At 41.4% G+C, this 26,555-nt stretch overlaps 1 protein-coding gene across 1 annotated transcript in view; it reads right to left on the bottom strand.

Annotated features, from left to right (window-relative positions):
• The window catches only part of ERICH6 (glutamate rich 6), a 49,587-nt gene that overhangs the window by 8,429 nt on the left and 14,603 nt on the right, over positions 1–26,555 (bottom strand). Inside the window, exons 8-14 of the mRNA XM_089507979.1 lie at positions 26,183–26,218; positions 24,313–24,371; positions 22,984–23,100; positions 19,448–19,546; positions 19,185–19,342; positions 16,927–17,015; positions 1,209–1,360 (exon numbers count right to left, since the gene is read on the bottom strand). Coding sequence (XP_089364105.1) covers positions 1,209–1,360; positions 16,927–17,015; positions 19,185–19,342; positions 19,448–19,546; positions 22,984–23,100; positions 24,313–24,371; positions 26,183–26,218 — 710 coding nt within the window. The remainder of the gene's footprint in view (positions 1–1,208; positions 1,361–16,926; positions 17,016–19,184; positions 19,343–19,447; positions 19,547–22,983; positions 23,101–24,312; positions 24,372–26,182; positions 26,219–26,555) is intronic.

Raw genomic sequence — 26,555 nt, 5'->3', positions numbered from 1 at the left:
GTCCTGTGTTGCATCACCTAGCACAGAAATGTGTTTGATGGTGTTTTCCCCTTCAAATCTTTTCCCTCTATGAGTCAATGAGCTGCTAGTTGCACTGGATACTTCTCAGCTCTGTAGTCTAGTGACTTCCAATAGCTAAGTGCTCTGACAGACCAGGAACCAGCAGGCAGCCAGGCTCAAAATGATGGAGAGCTGGGAAATGTTACATTTTGGACTACAACTCTCAGAATCCACTAGCCATCCATTCTTGGAGTTGTAAGACAAAGATGTAAATTTTCCAAATTATGAGAATGGGCTGAGTTTCAACTTTGGAGCTCCTTCCTGGGGGAGATCTGGTTCTTCCCCTTATGATTGGCATTTAGAAATATCACTTTACATTTCTATAGTACTACATAGTGAACTAAGCACTCTTTAACCAGTTTACAATGTGTTAGCTAATTGCTAACTGGGTATTCATTTTACCGGGCCCAAACAGACAGGCCAAAATAAAGCTGCTTCGGGTCACTTTGGAGGTATGCTGTTTAAATGACACACACATCCTAAGAGGCCAGAAGCTACGCCAAAGCTGCACTCCAGTTCTTAGGACTGGCGTGTGGTTTTGGCATGGCTCCAAAATGACCCAAAACAGCTTTATTTTGGCCTGTCTGTTCGGGGCCCACGACAGGATGGAAGGCTGACTCAACCTGGAGCCCTGTGGGTTTGAACTCACAATGTTATGGCTGCAGTACTAGCCTTTAACCACTGCACCACCATTTTTGCCCCAATGCTCCAGAAGGTCAGGAGGAATTTCACAACCTTATAACCACCCCATCCTATGGGGAGAGGTCTTTTCTTCAACAAATCATAAACTAAGCCTGGGAGAAAGGAGAATGTGGTCTCTTCTATGCTTTGAGGGTGGTCTTGGAGGGATATGAAAGCAAAACATTTAAAGATTTTTGGGGGGTCATGGCAGAATGAGGGTGCAGCGCTCCAAGGTCAGTTAGGGACCCTTGTCTCTTACAGTTGCCCATTCTGGTCTTAGCCAAACTAATTCCTTATTTTGAATGCCATTTAACTGCTCCGCAGACATGAAGGCAACTTGTTCTTTTCTGATTACTCATATTCACAGGCGATGACAAACCTAACTCTGTAGAAAAGAGCTCCACTCTGGAAGAAGAGAGTCTGGAGTGGAAGGGAGGTTCCAGTGTAGGAAACATCTAGGTGCTTACCTTTAAACCAGCAATGGTGAAATCACAGTAAGAGATATTGTAGCTCACATCTTGATTCCCTCTTTTTTCAGATAATTGGAGCGGAATCCTTGTCCAGAGTGACTCTTGAGACATGGTGTAGGAAATTGTTCTAAGTTGTTTATTGTCTACGCCTTAAGGAATAGAAAGTGTTACGCGTGTTATTAAAGTCAACAAAGTCAGTTTAATTAAGAATGGGGGAAAGCGATTTTCATTCAACTCAGATATTTAAAGTCAGACATTAAACATTTAGGACTGTTGGGGCCAACTGGAGAGGGCCATTGAAATCACAACATTATAGAAACATGCAATTAGAAAGGAACCCAAGGGTCATCCAGTCAAACTCCTTGCCTAAGCAGAAATCTACTGTTAAAGCACACTGAGTGGTGTTGATCCAAACTCTGTTTAAAAATCTCAAAAAGAGGGGAGTCTACCAGTTTCCAAGGTATACTATTCTACTGTTTAACAGCTCTTACCATTAGGATATTCTTTCCAATGTGAGGTCATTATCTCCTTTCTTCCAATTTAAATCCTCCAGAGCAGCAGAAAACAAATTAGATCCTCCTGCTATATGACAGGCCTCCAGATTTTTAATGATGGCTATTATATCAGAGGAAGGAACTGACAAAATCACCTCTGAGTATTCCTTGCCTAAGAAAACCCTATGAAATTCATGGAGTCAACATAAGTCGACAGGCGACTTGAAGGTACCTACATCTCTCGGTCTTCTCTTCTGAAACCCACTCTCTCAACCATTCCTTGTAGGGTTTGGTTTCAAGACCATCATCATCTTAGTTACCCTTAGCTGGGCACAGTCCAGCTTGTTAATGCCCTTCTTAAATTGTGGTGCCCAGAACTGGGCATAGTATTGCAATTGATCCTTAGCCAAAGTGGAATAAAAGTAGTATCATTTCTGAAAGTGACTTTATTAGCCACAATTGCTGGGATGAACACTGGGTTTAGTAGATCAAGGAGATCAACTAGCAGAGCAACCTACTGCAACTAGAGCAAGCAAATGGCTAGTGTGGGGGCTGGCAGTTTCAGAGGTCAAAATGCCCAAAAATGTGGGCAAAGAAGACCAGCTGCATCATAAAAGTGGCCCCCTGTGATGTATGTAAACAGTGAATCACTGCTTTCTAGAAGCTTCCAGAAGAGGCAATCCATCATTTTTGACAGAAGAAAAGGGGGCAAAATAGGGAAGTTCTGGATTCAGACACAGGTGGGGGGACGGGACATGAGTCCCCAGAGTCACATTTTGCCCACTCTGCTCTACTATACCAAACTGGTAATGAACTGCAAAAGCATTTGAGCAATGGCTTATACAACAGTTGTGCAAGCAGTATGAAAATATTTGCTCTAATTATGAATGAATGAATTAAAATATTTACGCCCCAATTATATCACAGGATATCAAGGTAATGGGGAAACAAAATGTACTAACTCGGTGACAGCTGAATATCACAGTCTGATACAGATATTATCTATTTGGCTATCTTTGGAAGAAATTTTCAGAGTAGCTCTCAATATACGATTAAAGACTACTGTTGTAAAGTTATTAACAAATACACATATTATAAGAAAACACAGCAACAGCATAATGTTACATAAAATCCAAGTTTAAAAATATTCCACAGCCTCAACAAGGGTGAACAAATCTCTCAAAGCAGCTCATAATATGAAATGTAAAACTACAAGAATGAAGTCAAAGCCAAATGACCAAATTATAGCAGAACTCAGCTGCAAATTGCCATATAAAAGGCTAATTCAAAATTACATGGCAAACTCAAAGGGTTGGAAAAATTGTCAGAGCAGTACCCAAAATAAAAAAGTACAACAATAAAGCTAAACACTCACATTATAGCAAAACATAACTGCAACATGATAACTGCATGAAAACCAAGTAAAAAATTACTACTCAAACTAAATAGGTAGAACAAATTCTCATATTTAATGCCAAAATAAAATTTAAACTGACAGTATTGAAATTCATAATGAAGTTAAATTACAGCAATCATTGATTAAAACCCAAGTCTATGGGACTGATGAATTCTCAAAGAAACTCAAAATTGAAAACTGCATTAACAAAATTAAACACGAATGTCTCTGTTATTTTACAACAGCAGAACTGGATTAAATTGCAATGCAAACTCAATGTAAGACAAATTTTTGGACTGTCTCCCAATATAAAATTTTTAACCTGTGTTCTTACAGTTTTTCAACTGTCATTGGACAACACAGCAGCAATATAATAGAATAAATTAATGCAAAAATAGCGTTAACACATAATGGGTTGGAACAGTTTCAGAGCCACTTGAGACATAACATTTAAAATTATAATTAATACTGTGTCAAAAATTTCTTCTACATTTTCAACCTGTCATTCAATTTGCTAAAACACAGTTGCTTTAAAAATGCTCAGAGGGAAAAAAATGGACAAAATTCTCATGGCTGGCACAGTATTCCTTACCTGTTCAACATTCACTGTGACTATCTTTAAGGTCCTGTCTGCACTGTCTGCATTACTTTCAGAACTTCCAGGAAGATACGGAACAACTGGGGACTTATGAAAATCCATGGTAAGAGGAATATACCCCAGGTTTGGCACTGAATGGTCCAAATATTGTCCAATCTGTTCACACCAGGTTCAAAGATTGGACCCTGCATCATCTGGTCTCCCCACCCAGAGGACAGGGGGAGGTTAGTTTCTTTGGCCCATGAAGACAGGGCCCTACTTGCTGTATTGCATAGCCTCACTAAAACTTCTAAAGTGGAACTAGAAAGCTAGAACTGCAAATGACAGTATGGAGTTTATCACACAGGACAGATCCCATGCAGAAACTGAATTTAAAGTGGAAAAAATCACAAAAGCAGGTTGATTTTCACACAATGTAAGGGTTAATGAGCATTAACATGACATTAACCCAAATGGAAAGTCGAAAAACCTGCTCCTTTTTACTTTCAGAATATCCTGAAAGTAAAAAAGAGTGAGCTTTGTCGACTTTCCATTTTGGTTAATGTTGCGTTATTACTTATTAACCCTGTGTCTGAAAATCAACCCACTTATGCAGGTTTTTTCCAGATTTTTAAATCCCATTTCTGCATGGCATCTGCCCTGTGTTATAAACTCCTACGTTTCTTAATCATTAGGTCTGCCCTCTTTTATTGATGCCCAGTTAGTCTAACATCAATACCAGGAAAACGTCTAGAGCAGATCATTAAACACAGAGTCTGTGAACATTTAGAATCACAAAAAGTCAACATGGGTTTCAGAAAAAGAAGTCATGCCAGACAAATCAGAACTCTTTTTTTGATAAAATTACCAGCTTGGTAGGTGAAGGGAATGCTGTGGATAGAGTATATCTTGATTTCAGTAAGGCCTTTGGCAAGGTTTTCCATGACATTCTTGCAAACAGGCTTGTAAAATGTGGGCTAGACAAGGTAACTGTTACATGGATTTGTAATAGGTTGACTAGCCGAACCCAAAGGGTGCTCAACAATGGCTCCTTTTCATTCTGGAGAGAAGTGACCAGTGGGGTCCCACAGGGCTCTGTCCTGAGCCCAGTGTTATTCAACATCTTTATCAATGACCTGGATGACAGAATTGGGAGCATACTTATCAAATTTGCAGATGACACCAAATTAGGAGGAGTAGCAAATACCCCAGAGTACAGGATCAAAATTCAAAATGACCTGAATAGACTAGAAAGCTGGGCCAAAGCTAACAAAATGACTTTCAACATGGAGAAATATAAGGTACTGCACTTAGGGCAGAAAAATGAAATGCACAGATATAGGATGGGGGAAACCTTGCTTATTGAGACCACACATGAAAGGGATCTAGGAGTGCTAGTAGACCACAAGTTGAATGTGAGTCAACAGTATGATGCAGCAGCAAAAAAGGCCAATGTGATTTACAGTGTCTAGATCAAGGGTAGAAGTATAGTGTCTAGATCAAGGGAAATAATAATGCCACTCTATTCTGTTTGGTCAGGCCTCACCTGGAATGCTATGTCTAGTTCTGGCACCACAATTCAAAAAAGATGTTGAGCTGGTCCAGAAGAGAGTGACCAAAATGGTGAAGGGTCTGGAAATCATGCCTTATGTGGAAAGACTTAGGGAGCTAGGTATGTTTAGCCTGGAGAAGAGACAGTTCTGGGGTGATATGATAGACCTGTTTAAGTATTTGAAGGGATGTCACACTGAGGATAGAGCAAGCTTGTTTTCTGCTTCTCCAGAGACTAGAACATAGAACAATGGATGCAAGTTACAGGAAAAGCAACACCACCTCAACATTAGGAGGATGTGGATGTAAAAATATTACAAGATGTATTATGTAATGAGAAATATAAATTTCAATAAAACTTTAAAAAAAATATTAGGAGGAACCGTTCGGCAGTGGAACACACTCCCTCAGAGTGTGGTGGAGTTTCCTTCTTTGGAGGTCTTTAAACAGAGCCTGGATGGCCATCTGTCAGAGATGCTTTGATTATGAATTGCTGCATGGCAGGAGGTTGGACTGGATGGCCCTTGTGGTCTCTTCCAACTCTATAGAATCATAGAGTTGGAAGAGACCGCAAAGGCAATCCAGTCCAATCCCTGCCATGCAGGAAATCTAAATCGAAGCATCCCCAACAGATGGCCAACAGACTACTGTTGTAAAGTTATTAACAAATACACATATTATAAGAAAACACAGCAACAGCTCCTCTCAGTGACCCACAGGAATGGGTCACAATTTGAAAAGTTTGAAAGCTCACCGAAGCAAAATAATTCTATGATTCTATTCCATCTGGTCCATTGTCTAATAATAGACAATGACAGTTGCCAGCTTTTGCAAGAAAATAAAAAAATAAAAAATGTAAAAAAAAATTAAAAAATAAATATAAAAATCTTAAATGTGATTTCTCACCATGCTAATAGAGGTACAGAGTAGCTGCCCCACTTAAAGTAACAACTGTAGATATCAAAACTAAATAAGCAGTGCATTCTACCTAATTAAAAACAAGGTTGTACCACTCGCTATGAGGTTCTACTATGTATTTCTCAAATACTCATGTTTATTTTGCAATTCTGTTTCTGAAACTTCATGCAGACATCACAGTTTGTTACTGTCTCTTCTATTTGTGCATTTGTGTCTGGCCAGTAGAGGGTGTTTCTGACTTACTGTCTGCATAGCATCATTCCAAGGTGTCTTTTATGGACCTGTTTCAACATTTCAGGATCCATAACTTTCTGGAAGGTAATTCCTGATCCTTTCAGGATCGGTACAGTGTCATTCCCTAAAGCCCTAAGGGAAACTAACTGCTGGTGGGTAGGCCACCTCCCACCAAGTGTTATGTATTTAGTAGTGGTCATTATCTTCTTGTTGATTGTTTTTTGTAATTATATCTGCTATGTTTGTTTACAATGGTGAGTTATTATCACTGTATGCATGTGTTCCTCCAAATCTGTCTTTTTGTTATTGCATCCTTTAGAGAAGTTGAAAGAGAGGTCAACTGTAGGACTGTATTTTCATGGCTGGTATACTGGTATACTACTTGTAGATTGTATTTTGGAGCATCAGGATCATAGTGGTAACCTTGGTAGAGCAGAGGCTAAGGTCTTTTGGAAGATGGATGTAAGTGGTGCATGATCTGTCTCTACTACTGTCAGACTTCAGATGAATGGCATCTATCCTGCATCAATGTTGACCCAGAAGCTTGAGGCAAATCTGTTTGGAATGTGCTTTCTTTACTACCATCAACATTTTTGAATGTGGCTTCTAAGGTAACAGAATCTTTCATGTTCAAAATACCATGTCTAAGTTTTTGTTTCAATACCACTTGTAGACTTTCTTTCTCAGATCTTTTTAGGGCAGCAGTGTTTTCAGCTAGTTTGAACATGAATTGGGATAGATGAGATAGCATACATCAGAGTAAAATGTTGAATCCTTTAGGGTATGTAAGATGGTTACGTACACTTCAACTTTCTCCAATACTAGCAATGACTAGCGACCATCTTAGTAATATTCCTCAGCTTGCACACTGTTCCTAACAGTGCAGCCATAGTATCATGTAATTCTTTTTACATTTGACTGCCAAGAACGTATAAAGTGCATATGGCAGTTCGTGTTAAGTGCTCCTTGGGTGAGACTCAGTGCTTCTTTCATATGTTTAAGTGCAGGTTTATTGCAGATGAACATGGTTTGGCCTTTAGCTGGAGTTTTGGGTTAAAGCATGGATGGCTAGGCTGCAACAATACCCCCCCCCCCCACCAGATTATTTTAAAGGACTGTGTTTGCTTTAAACATTTACTCCAAAATGCTCTCTAGAAGATGTGGAGGGCCCTTTTGCTATATTTTGGTGGCCATGTTAGACTCATGGGAGGCCTTTTTTTACATCTGGAAGTAACTTATAAAGACAATGTTCTACAGCATCTTAGTTGTTGTGTGCCTTCAAGTAGTTTCAACTTATGGCAACCCTACCCCATGAAGAAACATGGCAAAACCCTGCCATAAGTCAGAAATGACCTGAAAGCACACAACAACAAAGGCAACCTTACCACAGGGATTTCTTGGCAAGATTTGTTGAGACTTCCTCTGAGGCAGAGAGAGTATGACTTCCCTAAGGTCACCCAGGGAGTGTTCATGGCCAAGCACAAATTCAAACCCAGGTCTCTAGAGCCATAGTCCAACACTGAAACCCCTATACTACGCTGGCTCTTACTACAGCATCTGTGTTCCTGTATTGTACGGCATGTAGCATTTGGTTGTGGTTTTCCAGAATTTTTACTTGTGCTTTTGATGATTTGTGCACTCTGGCAATTTTGATGGTGCTGTATAGCGTTAAACTTGCTTCCATTAATAACGTTTCCTGTGTCTCTTTGGAGTTTGATCCCATGAGGATTCTGGCTTTTAGTATGTCATCTGTATCCGTGAAGGCAGCCCTAATTGCAGCTGTGTTATCCATGCATCAGTAGATTCTGCCAGGCCTTGGTTTTTTCATAGACAAACTTCCTTTTAATGGGAGGTGTTTTTATGAGACCACATTGCATTATGCTTCAAATAGAACTAATTTTCTTTAGGATTTTCTTCCTTTTCTTCCAGGCTGGGTAGGTTTACCACTGGAGAGCCATCTTCTGTACATATCCCTGTTGTTTCCCCCCATGCATATTTTAAAACCTGTCTCTGATTCTCAAAATGTGAGCTCCATGATTTCTTTCCATCTGATCAAATTACCTGCAGAGTCTCCATTCTCAAAGTCCATGCTTGCAATATTTCTGTTATGTCATGGCCAGCCAAGAGCAGGACGAGGACAAGGATGTGGCTCCTCAAGTGCAAGAGGAGATGGAGGCTATACCAGGTCCTAATCCTGCCCTGCCAGACCCCAGCCCTGATCTCCCAGCCCCAGGGGTTGAAGCTTGGCCAGGTCCTAGCTCTGTGGGGATCCCTTCTGAGGCTCAGCAGCCTAGTAGTGACTCTGGGGAAGAACCAAGCCTGGAGGTTCCTTCATTTAGGCAGCGGAGAGCTGAGAGTGCTTGCGTGTGTTGATCCAGGAGGCTTGCAGAGAAGCAAGGTGTTAATAAGTCACAACTGGCACAAGGGAGGGTGCCCTGCATTTAAACAGCTGCATAACACTGACCCTTTGGCAGCAATTATTGCAGTATCCTTCGTGGTGATTGCTGTCAGCACTGGCTTCTTGTTTCCTTGAACCCTTGTTTGCCTTGGACCTTTGACTTTGGAACGAACTGGACTCTTGTTACCTTCTGACTGCCCTGACCTTGGACCAAACTGACTTCCGTGAACTCTGGTATCCTGACCTTGGCTTGTTTCTGGTGTGTTTCTCTCGGACTAACAGAAAGGTCTGTAGACTGTCTCTCAGCTCCTTTCTTGCTGAGCCATCCTTATCAGCTTTGTTTGGACGTGTGCTGGCCGCAGTCCAGGACATGTTATTGGTTTTTGTGGAAGTCATGGTTAAGTTCACACTGGTACCATGTAATATTCCCAGGGTGGGAACAAAACTCCTTCACTGCCTAAAAGAGGAGTAATAGATTAACCCCTATTGCACTGCAACTTCACAACTACCCAACAAGTTGGACAACAAAGATACATTGAGATGGGTGTGGCAAAGCAATAGAGCTCTCTCCCTCATATACTGGCAGAGATAAAGAGACAGAGACAAAACAAGGAGGATGCAACGACAGCCAAAGCATCCACACTACCACCAGCATCTAGCACAGATGACTTCTTCTTGTGTGCCCGCCAGCTCTGTGGACCTCTGTGGGAAGGGCAGAGGATTGCAAAAATGCCTTGGCCCTAACATCGATGATTTTGCTAGGGATTCATCCCCTTTCCATAGAATCAGACTTTCCACAGTCAGGCTCACAGAGCTAGCCACTGGTGGCAGTATAAAGACTGGCTGCTGTGACCTTTGCTTGCTACTTCTTGGGGTAGGATACAGAGGTGGCAGAATGCTTTGAGCCATCTAATTTCACGATTTGACCAGCCATACAGTTTGACACGTGTGGCATTGTGGTTTGTGTTGGACTGCGACTCTGGAGACCAGGGTTCGATATCTGGCTTGACCATGAAACCCATGTGTGACCTCGGGCAAGTCATATGCTCTCAGCCTCAGGGGAAGAAAATGGCAAGCCTCGTCTGAATAAATCTTGCCAAGAAAATCCCATGATAGAATCATAGAATCGTAGAGTTGGAAGAGACCACTAGGGCCATCCAGTCCAACCCCCTGCCATGCAGGAAATCCAAATCAAAGCATCCCTGACAGATGGCCATCCAGCCTCTGTTTAAAGACCTCCAAGGAAGGAGACTCCACTACACTCCGAGGAAGTGCATTCCACTGTCGAACAGCCCTTACTGTCAGGAAGTTCCTCCTAATGTTCAGGTGGAATCTCTTTTCCTGTAGCTTGCATCCATTGTTCCGGGTCCTGTTCTCTGGAGCAGCAGAAAACAAGCTTGCTCCCTCCTCAATATGACATCCTTTCAAATATTTAAACAGGGCTATCATATCACCTCTTAACCTTCTTTTCTCCAGGCTAAACATCCCCAGCTCCCTAAGTCGTTCCTCATAGGGCATGGTTTCCAGACCCTTCACCATTTTTGTCGCCCTCCTTTGGACACGCTCCAGTTTCTCAATGTCCTTTCTGAATTGTGGCGCCCAGAACTGGACACAATATTCTAGGTGGGGCCTGACCAAAGCAGAATACAGTAGCACTATTACTTCTCTTGATCTAGACACTATACTTCTATTGATGCAGCCTAAAATTGCATTGGCCTTTTTAGCTGCCGCATCACACTGTTCACTCATGTTCAACTTGTGGTCTACTTGGACTCCTAGATCCCTTTCACACGTAGTTTCATTCAGCCAGGTGTCACCCATCCTATATCTGTGCATTTTATTTTTCCGCCCTAAGTGCAATACCTTACATTTCTCTGTGTTGAATTTCATTTTGTTAGCTTTGGCCCAGCTTTCTAGTCTATTCAGGTCATTTTGAATCTTGAGCCTGTCCTCTGGGGTATTAGCTATTCCCCCAATTTGGTGTCATCTGCAAATTTGATAAGTATGCTCCCAATTCTGTCATCCAGGTCATTGATAAAGATGTTGAATAGCACTGGGCCCAGGACAGAGCCCTGTGGGACCCCACTGGTCACTTCTCTCCAGGATGAAAAGGAGCCATTGTTGAGCACCCTTTGGGTTCGGCCGGTCAACCAATTACAGATCCATTTAACAGTTCATTTGTCTAGCCCACATTTTACAAGCTTGTTTGCAAGAATGTCATGGGAAACCTTGTCAAAGGCCTTACTGAAATCAAGATATACTATATCCACAGCATTCCCTTCATCTACCAAGCTGGTAATTTTATCAAAGAAAGAGATTAGATTTGTCTGGCATGACTTGTTTCTCTGAAACCCATGTTGACTTTTTGTGATTATGGCATTGCCTTCTAGATGTTCACAGACTCTCTGTTTAATGATCTGCTCCAGAATCTTTCCTAGAACTGATGTCAGACTAACTGGACGATAATTGTTGGGATCCTCTTTTTTCCCCTTTTTGAAGATGGGGACAACGTTTGCCCTCCTCCAGTCTGCTGGGATCTCTCCTGTTCTCCAGGAGTTTTCAAAGATTATTGCCAATGGCTCCGATATTACTTTTGCCAGTTCTTTTAATACCCTTGGATGGAGTTCACCTGGTCCCGGAGACTTAAATTCATTTAGATTAACAAGGTGTTCCTCTACTATCTCTTTACTTATTCTGTGCTGAAATTCCCCTATTCTGTCCTCTGCTCCATTATCCTCAGGTTGAGCACCCTTTGCCTTTTCTGAGAAGACTGAGGCAAAGAAGGTGTTGAGTAATTCTGCCTTTTCTCTATCTCCTGTTAGACTTGCCATATGCAGGAAAGGACTTGAAGGCACATAACAACAAAACAACAAGCAGTTTGGCAGCAGCTGCCCAGAGTAGTAAGCAACATGTCAAAGTTTTACACTGGAGAAGCTGTTGAACCCTGAAGAATGACAATTAGAGATGAGCAACTGTTTCTCAGATGGAATATTCCTGAGAAAAGTTCTGAGAAATTTCCCCTTCTTTTCCCCAACAGGATGGCCAGAAAGGATTCAACAGCTTCTCCAGTATCCAATTTTTGCAGCCCCCCCCCCCTTTATGGGAAACAAGGGTACAAATTATCCAACTTTGGTAGCCTTGACTCCAAGTGAGGGGAAAGATGGTTGCCTGGGAGGGGTGCCGCCACAATAATACCAAGATCCGCTTATAGAAGAAAGGCCACAACTCTATTAAACAAACAGCAACCAAGGTAGGGTTGGCCCAAAGCATGTGGTCTGCACCTGGAACATCGTACAACCCCCCGGTTGTTCAATGAACCGAAATGCCTAGTCACGGCCAGGCTTTGGGATGACATAGAGGCTATGAAAATGCCATCTTGCAGACATGTAACCAGCTGATTGCATGATCTCAGTCAAGCCCCTATTCACCGGGAGGCGCTGCCACAATGTGGCTCCCGCAATGGCCACAATGCATGCCCTCAGCATACTCGTGTCCCAAAGGACTCCCGATCCATTACTACGCAGCCCTGGAAACCACGCCCACCAGATCCATGACCTATGCTGCCCCCCCCAGAAGTTGTGACAGGAAAACCATAAACCCTAGGGAGGGAGGGTGGGAGAGCTGAGCTAAAATGGCGCCTATGCCAAGCGCCACATGGCCTTAAATAGGGGGGAGGAGCCCTGCCTCTAGGCCAGTCGGCCAATTAGCTACCTGGAGGACCGGGGCACCGTGGAGAGGGAACCTCTGCCTTCTAGAGTGGCCCACCGGGAGGCGGAAGTCCCTCCCCCTCCCCAAAATTGTCCAATTGCAAGCCTGTACGCCCCAGCAAAGCATGCTGGGGTGTAACTGGGCCCACCAGGTGACAGAGGATGGTGCAGGCCCCCAGTGGCAACTGGCTGTCCCAGGTGAGTCGGGCGGCCACATTCATTGTTGTGTGCCTTCAAGTTATTTATGAGTTAAAGCAAACCTAAGGGGATTTATCATAGGGTTTTTTTGGTAAGATTTGTGATTGTCTTCCCCCTGAGGCAGGGACTTGCTCAAGGTTACCCAGTGGGTTTCATGGCCAAGCTGGAAATCCAACCCTGGTCTTCAGAGTCACAGTTCAACTATGTCACACATACTGCATGGCTGCTCAAATCATGAAATAAGGTGGTTCAAAATACCCTGCCACCTCTGTACTCTATCCCAAGAAGTAGGAAGCAAAGGACACAGCAGACCAAAATCTTCATAGTGCCAGCAGTGGTCAGCTCTTCTCCCAGGTTTAATTCCTTCCACAGGGAGTTTGGTTGGTCCCCTCTTTATTTTACCTTTTATGCTTTTATCTTTGTTTGAAAAGCGTTTTAAACTGTTTTAACATAGTTTATGTATGTGTGTGTGTGTGTTTAAGTGGGCTTTTAAAAAACTTTTGTACTACTATTTTTTCAGCTGTCCCTCAGATATAAGCTGCCTTGTGTTCTGCCTCCAAGAAGAAAGGCAGGGACCATGAAGGCAACTTTTGCTAAGGTTTTGGAACTCCCAGATGTGCTTTAGGCCCAGGAGAACACTTGTTTTCAAACTAGAGTTTGCCCATCTCTGTGCAGAAAATTTCTTACCATCACACAACATTTGGCTAATCATGCAGAGCCAACCTAAGATATTTCTGCTTGGCTAAGGTGGAGCTAAAAAGGGCACCCCCATTACCCCAGGCCAGACACATTACTTTGGCATACAAGGCAGAAAACCCACAGGCACCTTTCCTTATCACTGTTATTAAAAATATGACAACCATAAATCAAATAACTATCGTATATACTCAATTGTAATATTGACCTCATGTACAAGTCGAGGTCAAGTTCTGGAGGCAAAATTATGGTTTTATCATGACCCATGGATAGGTTGAGGGTAAAACTTGGAGGCTCCTGAATTGTGTGTATGTGTGTGTATGGCAAGAGAGACTCTCACTGAGGTTTTTGCTTCCTTGTTTCAGCTTTTGTTTCAGCCAGACACAGGAGCGAGAGTGCGACTCTTCAACAAACAGCAATATCAATCAATCACCTAGGTCTCTTTCTGCTTGGCCCTAGAGAGAAATAAACTCCTCTCCACACTATATAGGGAAATCTGAAAGAGCTGCTATCACATCACCATAGTTACCCATAAATAAGTCGATCTGGGATTTGGGGGTCAATTTTTGGGCATAATTTTTTAGATTTATACATGAGTATATACGGTAGCAATTTTCTGTCATTTCATTGACACCACAGATCTATCTGAGATTATTCCCTTGCTTGGTCTAGCAGTAAGACTGAACAACCATGAATGAATTCAAATGTAGGAGAAACTGAAATTCACAATTTTTCCATCCAAGAAAAGAGGTATAAGTGTTTACATTTTAGGTCTGTTTGTATTTGTATTTAATCATGTTAATGCTGAATTAAAGTTGCAACCTCTTTTTTCCTTTCGAGTTTAATCATCTTTCACATCAATATAACAAGCAAATATAACATATGGCAAGCAGGTGTCTCTCACTATGTGGATGAGTTCTTGACTTTCATATCAAAAAGCAGCAACAATTCCTATTTTTAGCCTCAAGTTGAAGACTTTGGCCTGTTACAGACTGCCAAAATAAAGCTGCTTCGGGTCTCTTGGGAGGTATGCTATTTAAATAATGCATGGGTCCCAAGAGTCTGGAGGTCGCGCCAAAGCCACACTCCATTCCTAAGCACTGGAGTGCAGCTTTGGTGCAGCTTCCGGATTCTTAGGCTGCATGCATCATTTAAACAGCATACCTCCAAAGAGACCCGAAGCAGCTTTATTTTGGCAGTCTGTAAAAGGCCTTACTTATTTTTTTTATAAACCTTCCAGGTTTAGTTCAGTTTTTAACATCTGTTTTATGGATAATATAACAGTGGCCTCTCCAAAACAAGCTTACACCCAAACATTAGGAAAACAAAAATAATGACATTTGAGACTGATTCCTGCATTCTGAGAGACCACAGGACCTGAGTTCTTCTGTGGTATATTCTCTGGAAATTACAACTTCAATATTATCTGGTTTATTTGAGAGTTTTTAATAATATATACATATATAAAAACACTTTCAGTATTATTTTCATAGACTGAGTAACATTTTATATTTTATAATACCCAACTTTTTTTTTTCCTTTTGCATAGGTTAGGTTGTAATTCACCTTTGCTGTTTTTTACCTGATTTATACCTGAGGCTTTCAATATTATTTTGTACTGCATCTGAAGAAATGGGTATCCATGAAAGCTCATGCTAAAATAAAAACCAGTTAGTCTTAAAGATGCTGCCACATTCCTATTTTTCTCTCCCCCTCCCCTTCCTTCTTTTCAAAACTTCGAAGAGCAGCTATGAAAGAACCAGGTAAGAACCTTGAAGGTAAAATATATACAACTGCATACCAAAGTCCGAATCATCCTTTCCATAATATTTTTGGTTACCAAAAGTGATTCTGAAAGCTGAACCATAAAGAAAGCTGACAGGAAGCAAATCAACTTAACTGAAGTGTGGTATTGGAGGAGAGTTCTATGGTTATCCTAGATAGCCAAAAAGAAAAATATATGGCTCTGACAGCAAGTCATGCTCGAACCCTAGAAGTCAAAATGTCTAATCTGAGGCTACCATATTTTGCACATATCAAGAGATGACAAAACTCACTAAAAAAGGTGATAATGCTTGGTAAAGTTGGAGGCAATAGAAAAAAAGGAAGACCGCATTACAGGACATTAGACTTAGGAGTTTATCACATGAGCCCAGTTCTCACCACAATTGTGCTAGTAAAGGGAACTGGATACATGCTGGTTTTGAAGCATTTCATCTCACATGTCTTCACAATAGCACAAATGGGGTCTTGTGCGCTCTTCCACACTTTTCCACAATTTCCCTAAACCTGTCTCCCTGCCCTATGCCCTACCTAGCATGCCTTTTCAGGTTTTTTATTTTATTTTATTTTAATGCAGTTCTGGAGATATGCTAATATAATATTTTTTAAGTAAAAAGAAAAGTAAAGAAAGTTAAAGGAGGGGGAAGCTTGCCTGGAAAAAGGGAGAGGGAATGGGGAGGGGAGGAGAAACTGACATCATGTGACTGCCATCGTGGATCTGCTACATAAAGAACCTATCACACCTGGAGTCTAATGGGATAGCGTTTGAGAGCTTATTGATGGGTTTTCCCATCAATGACAAGATGAACTATAACAACACTTGGGCAGCAAGGCAGTGATGAGATGGAGAAGTCGTCATGCCATCAGTATTGCCAAAGATATCATTTTTGATTTTTAAAAGTGGTTTAAAAGCTGCACATGATAAAGTCCTTAATCAAGGAAGCCATCATTCTGAATTTGCAAGATGTAAGTAGGACTATTAGTAACAGAGTGTCTTGGAAGTCTCTCATTCACTGAATCACCATGTCAAAGCTGACTTGATAACAATTAGCAGCGACCAAAAAAATCTTTATTTTATGTATTATTTCATAAAGTATACTTGAATATTGCTGCAGTCCTTTGAAATTGTCAGGAATATTTGTATCTATTGCATTTTGCTTGTGCAACTGGAGAAAACCTTCCTGTATCTATCATTAATCTGCAAATTTCTTCTAATCAGGAAGTTTTAAGAAAAATGTAAAAGGAGGAGAAAGCCAAACTGATTAATTTTCTTGATTTGATTCATGAGTCCTTAACTCCCTGAATTTGGGAACGTCACCATGGCTTCCTTCCACTATGTGTGGGAAGCGAGACCATGGAAAGAGGTCCAACATGTACAAAATAATGTTGGGTCATTCTCCCCTGCAGCAAAGCAGTGCAATTTTTCCACTCTCTGTAACATACATAGTTAATTCCTCTACTCTCTGTAACATACTATAGTAATACCACAGCATAGCAGTGTGGGTCAATTGTTAGCCAGTTTGGAGTGGTCATGGGGAAACATTTGAAGGGAATAGCTGCTTCAAGTGCTATTTGGGGATGTTTTTCACCAGGAAAAAGTCGATGTGTAAAAAGGAGTTTAGGGGCCTGCATGTGTCTCACGAGTTTCAGTTCCTCCAGCCCTGTTCCAGCATGAGTGAAGCAGTTTTCAATATGGATCATGTAAGAACCATTCTTGTACTAAGAAATACTGTTCATGGTAACTATAGAATAAATCCAACTCACGTTCAAGGGTGTGTACTGGATGTGTCATCTCCCTCTCTTGCTCCTTTGCCAAGTAGGCCAACTGTTTTGCCAATTGTCTCTCTTTCAGCCTGCAAAAGCAAAACACAGATGGCATCTGTTGCGAATGCAGAAGCTGAGTTTTAGATAATCAGCACAGGTAACTGGTAATTTATCCACTCTTGTAGCAAATCCTGTTATGAAATACACCCTTCACCTATTTCACTAACATCCCCTTTTACCTGTATAACAACAGCATACCTATCAGATTATTGTAACAGTTCGTGTGTATCATTTAGCCATACATTTAAAATGTAGTTAAATCTGTCAGGGCTTACCAAAAAGAGAAAGGGTCCCCATGTATTAAGATTTTTCAGTTTTGATTTTACCTGCATAGACATGGTTTTGCAGCCAAACTATTTCTTGAAATATCCTGGGTTTCTTCTCACCCTCCATTGGGTTCCCCCTCCTCTCCTTATCTGCCACATCTAGACTCAGACAATGTTTCAGAAATTAACTTTCACCAAGTGCCATTGAGTCCTATTTAATTATTATTCAGGAGCTATAGTAAAGATGTTAAAGGGCTTTGGCAATATTACACTAGTTAACATTAGGATCATTTTCTTCATTTCTAGCATTCCTCTTTCTGTTGGAAATAACTGCTGTATTTCTTGGCAATAGCCATTTTAGCTATTTCCATTATAGTACAAAAGGCAGTCACAGACAGTTATATTTGTTTTTGGGAAATACTGAGTTAATTTAAACTGACTTAAGGAGTGGGAATGAAAAGTCCTTGGTAATGCCAGGAGTTACCTGGGAATATCTCAAGATGGGAAAAATGTCATGTAGATCTCCAAAATAAAATTAGTTTCTACAGAACAAAACGTGGGACTTTCAGAGACTTTTTTCTCATTTGAAAGGAAGTTAGATAGGGTAAATGTGTTGGGAGGTTATGGTATTTACTACTGTATTTCTCAAGTTTATTTTGTAAGTATCCAAACAATGTTTCGATTCTTCTAGACTATTTTCTGGTAATTCTTGGCACCAGCTGCTACATGTTATTGTTGGGATTCTTTTTAATTCTGAAACATTCTTCTTTTTTTTGTCTTTTAAATAGTGATCATATAATATATCAGTGCATCAGTGAAATGTCACTATAACCTTTTTAAAAAAAATTCAGACGAGAACAATTGCCCTTCAAACCTATGGTCATTCAGCAAACCACACCCAGTTTTTATAAATCCTTTGGAAAAGCCCTAGTGCAGATTAAAGAAATCACTATAAGCAGCTCCAGAAGGATGGAATAAGCAAATGTAGAGGTGAGAACAACTGGCAATACCAAGGAGCTATATCATGGGAACTCATACTTCTTTAGACCAAACTGGAGGAACTCCCTAAGGATCTGGGCTTCTGAATTAATGGAAATACGTGGAACCCTAATGGCTTTGATATGTGATCTTAAAGAGTATTACAGAATAAACTTTTCCTATGTTCTTTCCTCCTGTAGTCACTTGTGTGCTTCCCTCCCCCCCCCCCATCTCTAGAGGTTTATGGGGGCCTCCTGAGCTTTGTGGGATAAGACATGGGGGGAAGGTGCAAGGATCTTTCCTTCTTTGAATTTCCTTAAATTGGGGGCCTGACAGATTGGCAGAAAGGGACGGTGAAACACCGCCTTTTTCTGCCCTGGAAGCAAGCCGCAGCAACGAAATGCTGCATCCTGTGCACGGTGCAAAAATAGTCCCCTAAAAGGGGCTATTTTTTGTGCCACAGAAGGGGTGCCATAACTGCCATGGTACCGTGCTGCACTGTTTGGGCGCTGCACATGGCAGACGTCATCATGGCGCACCCCATGTAAATGGGGGTGTACCAAGACGATGCCCACAGCAGGTTTGGGGAGCATGTGAATGCTCCGCACTACCACAGCCCTAGCTTGGGCTCAGGCTGGCACAAAGTGCTGGGCTGTCCAAGTCCTTGATTCAAGAAACAGTTCTGCTTTGGGCTTCAGTTGTGCTGTCCAAGGCCTTCCAGGAAGGTTGCTTAGCAGCCTCAGCTGACTACAAGGGGAGAATCCAGAAACTTTTCTTTCGGGAACTTAATCTCAGATTAACTCATGTTAGTTTCTAAAACATTGTAATTCTCACCATCACTTGAGGCCTGTTTCATTTTAAAAAACCACTTTTTTGCAGCTTATCCCTCAGAGGCAAATAATTATACTCAAAAATGATTACATGAATGGGTGCCTACCAACCAGCTTACTGTACCTTTGCCGGGCTCTTTCCCTAGCCAGCTGTCTTTCAGATTCACTCCCTTGGGCCTGATTGCCTGTGATGTCTATACATTGGAATCCACTCTTTATATACTGCTGTTTTTCATTGACAATGAATTCGTGAAGCTCTCTACACTTCTGGCAACAGAAAAGCTGGAAAGCAAAGTCCTGTTGTTACCTGATGATGATGTAGTCCTTGCCTTTCTGGAGCGAGATCAAGGGAGGGGAATACTTTTGGAGTAGTTTCCCACCACTTACATATCCATACGCTGCTATTTGTTCTAGACTTTCAAAGGAAGGATAGTTCCTCAGTGGACTGCCACAGAACTCACAATTTTCTGGATGGCTCTTTTCAACCTGTAGATTGAGGAATTGGGACAATGTTTTGAAAATCTGAGGCTCAACCTGAAATTAAGGAGGAATGTGTATTTCCTTTGATTAATTCATTTTCCCTTCTGCAGAGAGATTTCCTCATAAATATGTGCCGCAGTAGTTAGACCTCCAGTGATCAATTACAAAACAAAGCATATGAGATACACAAATAAAGAAAAGCACATGCTACCACCTCTCAGATGAGCATCTCTGTAAAAATGTGATAAACAAATAAAATAATTTGACTTTTAGCAATCATTATCAAGCAAGATAGACTACAATTATAGTATGCTGGTATGTATGGGGGCCATTAAAGGTGGAGGTGGAGAATCTCAGAGTTAAAATATGAGAAAATGGAATCAGACAATTCATTGGCAGCATTCACATTTATCCAGAAACTCAAAATAGGTAATTAAAGAAACAGACGGAAAAACAGGAGCCTGTTTTAAGGACTGCAGATTTTTCTTATGACTACCCCTGGGAGACTAGGCTGGCCCCTTCCTTGCTGTCTTTTCACCAGCAGGTAAATACCCTTTTATTTGAACATTTGGCTGATTAACTAGCTGTGTAATAAGGTATTTGAAGGGGGTGTCTCTGTTGTACTGTACAATATTGTTATTGAAATGTTTTCATATGATGCTACATTATTTTACATTACTGATGTTTTAGTATGATAGTTTGTATCAAACTTTTTATCATTAGGGATTTTTTTAGATGTGCCTTCTTTTAATTCATGATGTGAGCTGCTTTGGGTCTCATGTTGGTAGAAAGGCAGGATATATATTAATTAAATACATTAATATACATATATACCAGATCTTTGGCATGTACACAGGTTTCCTTTTGAAGGGGATCCAACTAGTTAGCAAGTAGTAGCATCACTGGGGTGTGTGCAGAGCACACTGGGTGACACCCCACACAGGGGTGTGTGTGACACCCGGTTAGCTCCTCCATCACAATCCCCCATGCTCTGCCTGCTGCGTGCGCCACCTGGTCCCCTGGACATGTGTGCATCTCCCTGCCCACACCTTCCTGTCCCCTGCCTACCCATCTCTCTCTCTCCGCACACGCAAGTCTCTATCCACGTGTGTGCCTCCTTATCTGCATGTGTGTGCACCACTCCTTTCCTTTGTGTTCCTTTGTTTCCCACACTCCTTTCCTGCATGCACCGTCCCTTCATTCCTCATACTCCTTCACCCGGTGCTTCTGCACTCCTTTCCTGTGTGCACAGCTCCTTTTCTCCGCACGCTCCTTTCCCCATGCTCTTTGTCATTTCCCATGCTTCTTCATTCTCTTCTCTCATCTCTCCCCATGTGTGTACTCTTTTGCTCCTGTGTGTGGGAGGAAGTCCCACCCGGAAGTCCCACCCAGAAGTTCCTCCTCCCACAATGGGTGACACCTGGTGTGGGAACACTGCTGTTAGAAAGTAGGTATGTTTTAATATTGTTTTAATTTTAGTTGTTATTAAATTATTAATAAACATTTTGTTTTTAATCTGTGCTTTGTCTGTATTTTATTATAATTAGCCCCCCTGAGCTGGGTTTTTTTTTGGGGGGGTGGGATGTATGTATGGATGGATGTTAACTAACTAACTAAAAAGGAATAAACAAATGCTAGCACCTGGACACAAAGTGCCCACAAAAGCATGCCTGAAAAGACATGGGAAATAATATGGATGTGTACGTTTTCAGCTTTCATTACTTTATAAATGGCATGTGAAAAGAAGTAGCTACTTGGTTTTGGAAGTATTCGCTGCAAGAAAAAGAGCAGCAGTTCAGACAGGTCTCAATTTGCATTGCCTCAGTTTACAACATTTCAAAATTACAATAATAAATAAAGGAAGTCTCACCCACACTGTATAGTTCTCCCAGTACACCTGTGCTCTTGAGCAAGGCAGGAGAATAAAGAGGGAGAGGTGACAGACCAACGCTGTTTGAAATTTTGGATTGGAGTTTTGGCTAATTGGACTGAAGTGTTCTTTTTTTTTTAAACTTACCTAGGAGATTACTACAGGCGGCTTTTAAACTGTGATTAGACCAGGAAAAAAGTGGATTTGGAGATACTTATTGCATGATGCTGCCTCTAACCTGTAGCTGCTCTGTCAGAGATCTGTCTCTTTTCATAGAGGGAAGAAACCTGTCAATGACCTGGCAAACACACAAGTCCCCTGGTGTGATACATTGCTCCTGGAGCAGTTATGTGATTGCCAGTCACATGGTGCCAAGTGTCTCCTCCTGAGTAGGATCTGACTCTCAGGATCTGAGCAGAGAGGATGAGGACAGGGAGTCTTAAAGATGTGTTATCCACAGGGTCACTATGAGTCGAGGTCAACTCGAGAGCAATTAACAACAACAAACTATAAAACAGTGTAGGAAATCACTACTACCTTTAGCTCATTTTGTGACAATTGTTCAAAAATCATTAAGACAATTTTGTTCATTTTTTAAAATGATGCATTATGGAATGAATAATACGGGGGGGGGGGGGGGGACACAAGACATGCTGGCTAAACAATTCGTCCCTCCCGCCATTTTTCCTTGACTATCTGTAGTGCTGCAGGATTCTTTTTTCCTGGCAGCTCACTCATTCCACCAGGGAAATTGTCCATGTTGAGCAGGGTACCTGTCAGCAGAAGATCAGTGGCTGATTAATCCTTTCCCTGCAGTCATAAGTATCCTCAAAATTGCTATTTGTGCCTTCTCCCCAAGTTGTTTCCCAACATGTATTGGCAAAGATATGGTAACCCATGGCATGCCTTTTCAGCAAATGACATGAATGAATTCAATTAGATATATTAAAGACAACCTAGTTTTGTCCTAATGCCTCTCGCCCTTGCTCAAAAAGGTTACAACCAATGGCTTAAAGGTTGGTAAGGACAAAACAGTGGCAGGAAGTAAATGATAGTGTGGTTCCACTTAAGGAAGTAAACAAGATTTAGGATGATTAAAGCCTACAGTGTGCTCTTCAATTTTTGAGGATTTTTTTTACAGCAAAATGCTTTTAAAGCAAAATGCCTCTGCAGGGATTGGCAGATGGTGTACTATTAAACACCAACTCCATCAACCAGTTGGACCAGGGGAATGGGGAACCTTTGATCCTCCATAGGTTTTTGAGTACTTCATCTCCCATCAGCACCAGCCAGCATGAGCAATGGTTTAGAATGAAGGGAGCTGTAGTCCAACAATGTCTGGAGGGGCAGTGTTTCCATCTTTGATTTAGAAGCAGAGAGGCCCTATCCTAATGATATGTCCACAGTTTCTTAAGGAAGAGTTCCTTCACAATTACTCAACAAACCTTGAAGGTAAATCAAAAGTTTGTTGGAGGCCTATAAAATAGAAAGTATGTACCTCCATATATTATTCTGTGCACACACCTCTTTGTCTATTATATGCATATCGCTGCTGAATGGAAAGAGCCATCACCTCTATAAAAACGCCTTCTCTTGATGATTCTGGTCTGTAGGCTAGGATAGTTGGTGGCCCAACACTGGACAATGTACGCAGTGATTCTTTAAAGAGCTTTAAGAAGTCGTCTTTAAACTAAAAACAAAAACAAAAGGAGATAATTTGATTTCAAACTGCAAATCATTTATACAAAATCTTCTGATGGGATTACTCAAGAGTAAGATCATAAGAACTTAGGAAAAGCTCTGCTGGATCAGGCTAGAAGCCTTTTTTTGTCCAGTGTTCTCTTCACACACTGGCCAACCAATGGAAGCTCACTGGCAAAACATGAGGGCTACAGGAGCTGCCCATGCACCATACCAACTAAGATACAGGGACACACTGCATCTGGTACTGGAGAGAAAATATGATCATTAAAAAAGGGGGGAGTTGCCCCCAAATGCCCTCTAGGAGATGCAGATGGCATTTTTGCCATGCTTACTGCCCCACCCCTCCCCAGGCCATTTCAGGCCTAAGAAAAGCTTATTTAAAACAAAACAAAGCAGAATAAAAGTAAACCACAAATGGCTTCTTATCACTTCTTGTTTTTCCAGCTACTGAGGCAGGGTTATCTGCATCCCTCACTTTCCCTCTATTTTTCTGTTAATGAATACTTGGTAAGGGATTCTGGAGCTAGCTGCTGTTTACCTTGTTTGTTGTAAGCAGCCACACACATCTACAGTAGAATTGATCAGAGTGGAATCCTATTCTTTAACAGCTCAAGCTTTATTGTGTTGTTTACTGCAGACATATTATAAAATACCCAAAGGGTGTTTCTCCAGCCCTTCTTTATCACCCTTCTAATGGTGATGCTACTAAAAACAACAACCCAAACCCCACAACCAGCCCCCTTCCAGCTAGATGGAAGATCAAGAAGGAATGGGGGCTGGTGTACATTAGAAGACTTTGTAAAAAGGAACATCTTCATCAGTGACTTTATTAACTGAGGCATGTCTGCATCTGCCCAGTGTTTGTATGCTCAAAGGCAAGAAATGATTGGGGACAGAACCAGAGTTTGATACCTTTGTTAGGTGTCTTGGCAATGACCTTGTTTTTAATTGTTTTTATTGTAATGTGTTTTAAAATGTTTTTTATTCGTGAGCTGCCTTGAGTACCTTTCTAGGAAAAAGGCAACATAAAAATGAAATGAAATAAAACAATCATCTTGACTAATAGCCAGTGATTTTGGCAGATATCTTTAGCTTTAAATTGGTTCTGAAGATGGAGGTGAGAAGTTGAGTCAAGTCAGATGAGTCATGCACTCCAAGCAAAATGTGCAGATAGCATGAGTGAGTGAGTGAGTCATACCTCTGTGTCACACAAAACGTCTAAGCTGCTGAGGTCTTGTGACATGACAGCATAGATATCTAGACATCAATAAGAAGAACTGGTTAGGAAAATATTGGTATGTACTTGCTTTTTAGATATTAATCTTAGGACATAGACACATCAATCTTATTTAGAATTGGAGGTATTGAAACAATCTATGCATTCTCCTGCTGGATATATGCATGCATGCATGAATGCATGCATTTACTATTTCACCTTTCTTCCAGCATGGTATTCAAGGGTCGCTGCACCCAAGGGCAGGGCCTTGTTTGCAGGATGGGTATGAAATTATTTCAAGACTAGGGGACATTTCCTATTACACAGTTGTGGAACTGTGATTCCACTTTAACAGCTAGGGCAACATGCTATGAAATTCTGGGATTTGCAGTTTGGTGAAGCACCAGAGTTCTCTGGCAGAGAATTATAAATAACCCAAGATTCCATAGAATCTTGCCATGGTAGATAAAGTGATATCACAGTGCTACAATTGTGTAGTGTGAAAGAGTTCAGCATGAGGAAAAAAGTATCCTCTTTTTCTAGAGATACTTTACATGCTGCATTGCATGGCACAGTGACAAACTGCTGACCCACAACTCATTTCTGTAGCATTATCTTTAAGATGCAACATTGTAATCACTGGGACGATGCTCCAAGAACTGTAAGATATATTAGATCTCTCCTTCCACACTTGGGGGGAAATCCAGCCTCATAACCAGGCTTCCAGCCATCACTCTATGGTTGGGGCATCTCCAAACTGGGGAAGGGAGAGTGGTATGACCCCAAGCCTGTGCTAGGAAAAACCCAGACACTTCCCTAAAGCAGCAGCAGATCTGCAGCAATCCAGAAAGCTGACTTAGGGGGCGTTTCCACTTCCGATTTAAAACCATTTTAAATACAGCGGTTTGTTTTAAAGCGACTCAAAATAAAGCGAGTGTCATCTGCCTTCTGGTCTTCTTTTTATGGCTGGTAAGCTTGCACTGCTAGAAGACTAAAACTGCATGCTTTTTAACATTGTTTTAACTTGTTTTAACAACTTTGATCAACAGAAAGCTGCTGTTCATCAACATGTAAAAGGGAAAAGCTTTGCCCTACTGCCTTCCAGAAGGAGTGCTGCTATATCAGGGATGGGAACTGTGCAGCCCTCTAGATGTTTTCAGGACTAGCCAGCATAGACAGTGTTGAAGAATGCTGGGAGTTGCAATTTAACAGCATCTGGAGGGCTGTACAGTTCCCACCTTTGTGTTATATGGACAAACCCAGGCAAGAGCCAGGCTGAGAGTGGTGGAAGTGCTTTGTAACAGTCACTGGTTTTCCCAGTGTATGCATGTCTTTTGTCCCACCATTGCTTGAGATCAATTCGGTAGGTTCCTGAAACAATAATGTCCCTTGTAAAATCTGTTGCTAGAGGCAACTGTGGTACTGAACAGACTATGAGCAGTTTGCCCTCTTTCAAACTGCCCATTGCTAGAAGAAGAAGAAGAAGAGGAGGAGGAGGAGGAGGAGGAGGAGGAGGAGGAGGAGGAGGCGGCGGCAGCAGCAGCAGCAGCAGCAGCGGTGGCAGCAGTGCAGCCTGTCTTTGACTTTAGTACATCATGTGCCCCATTGCTCTTATTTCATGGATTTTTGCAGTCTCAGTGTTAAGAGGGTGAAATTGTTCATTTTACAGTCCAGAAATAAAGACAGATCTCTTTATTAAGCTTAAGATCTTTCAGGGAGTCTATTGTTGTGTAGAGACAACCCCTCCTGGATTCACTTACACCATTTGATAGAATGCTAAACAGTATTTGTGGATTCATCCAAACCTAGAAATAAAGGAAGATGAAGAAAAATATTTGAGGGATCAATTTACCTTTCTGACGAGGAATCTTTCTTCTGTCCTTTGAAACTGAAAAGAAAGCAAAATAAGCACGATACCTAGCTGAAATAAAAATTTCATTTTTTCTCAGAAAAATAGACATAGGTGGAATAGATGTGAAAAGAGGCAATGGGAGCAGAGAAGACTATTCTTAGGAGACCACCCTTAATTATCTGGCATTTCAGTGTGCTATAGTGCTTTTTAAAGGAAAACACTGAACTGCACCAGCAGTATGTGACTGTAATGTACATATAAAGTGTGCACCACCACAACACATTTTTGCATTTTCCTAGTGTGCACACAAAATCTGTTTCACACAGTCTCATTCAGTAACATATAAAAATCTAAGTCTCTTTCACAGCACACA

Source organism: Sceloporus occidentalis, unplaced genomic scaffold (assembly GCF_023333645.1).
Source record: "Sceloporus occidentalis isolate IW3139 unplaced genomic scaffold, rSceOcc1.0.p SCAF_2, whole genome shotgun sequence".
Classification (NCBI taxonomy): Eukaryota; Metazoa; Chordata; class Lepidosauria; order Squamata; family Phrynosomatidae; genus Sceloporus; species Sceloporus occidentalis.
This window is presented reverse-complemented; position numbering and strand designations above follow the sequence as displayed.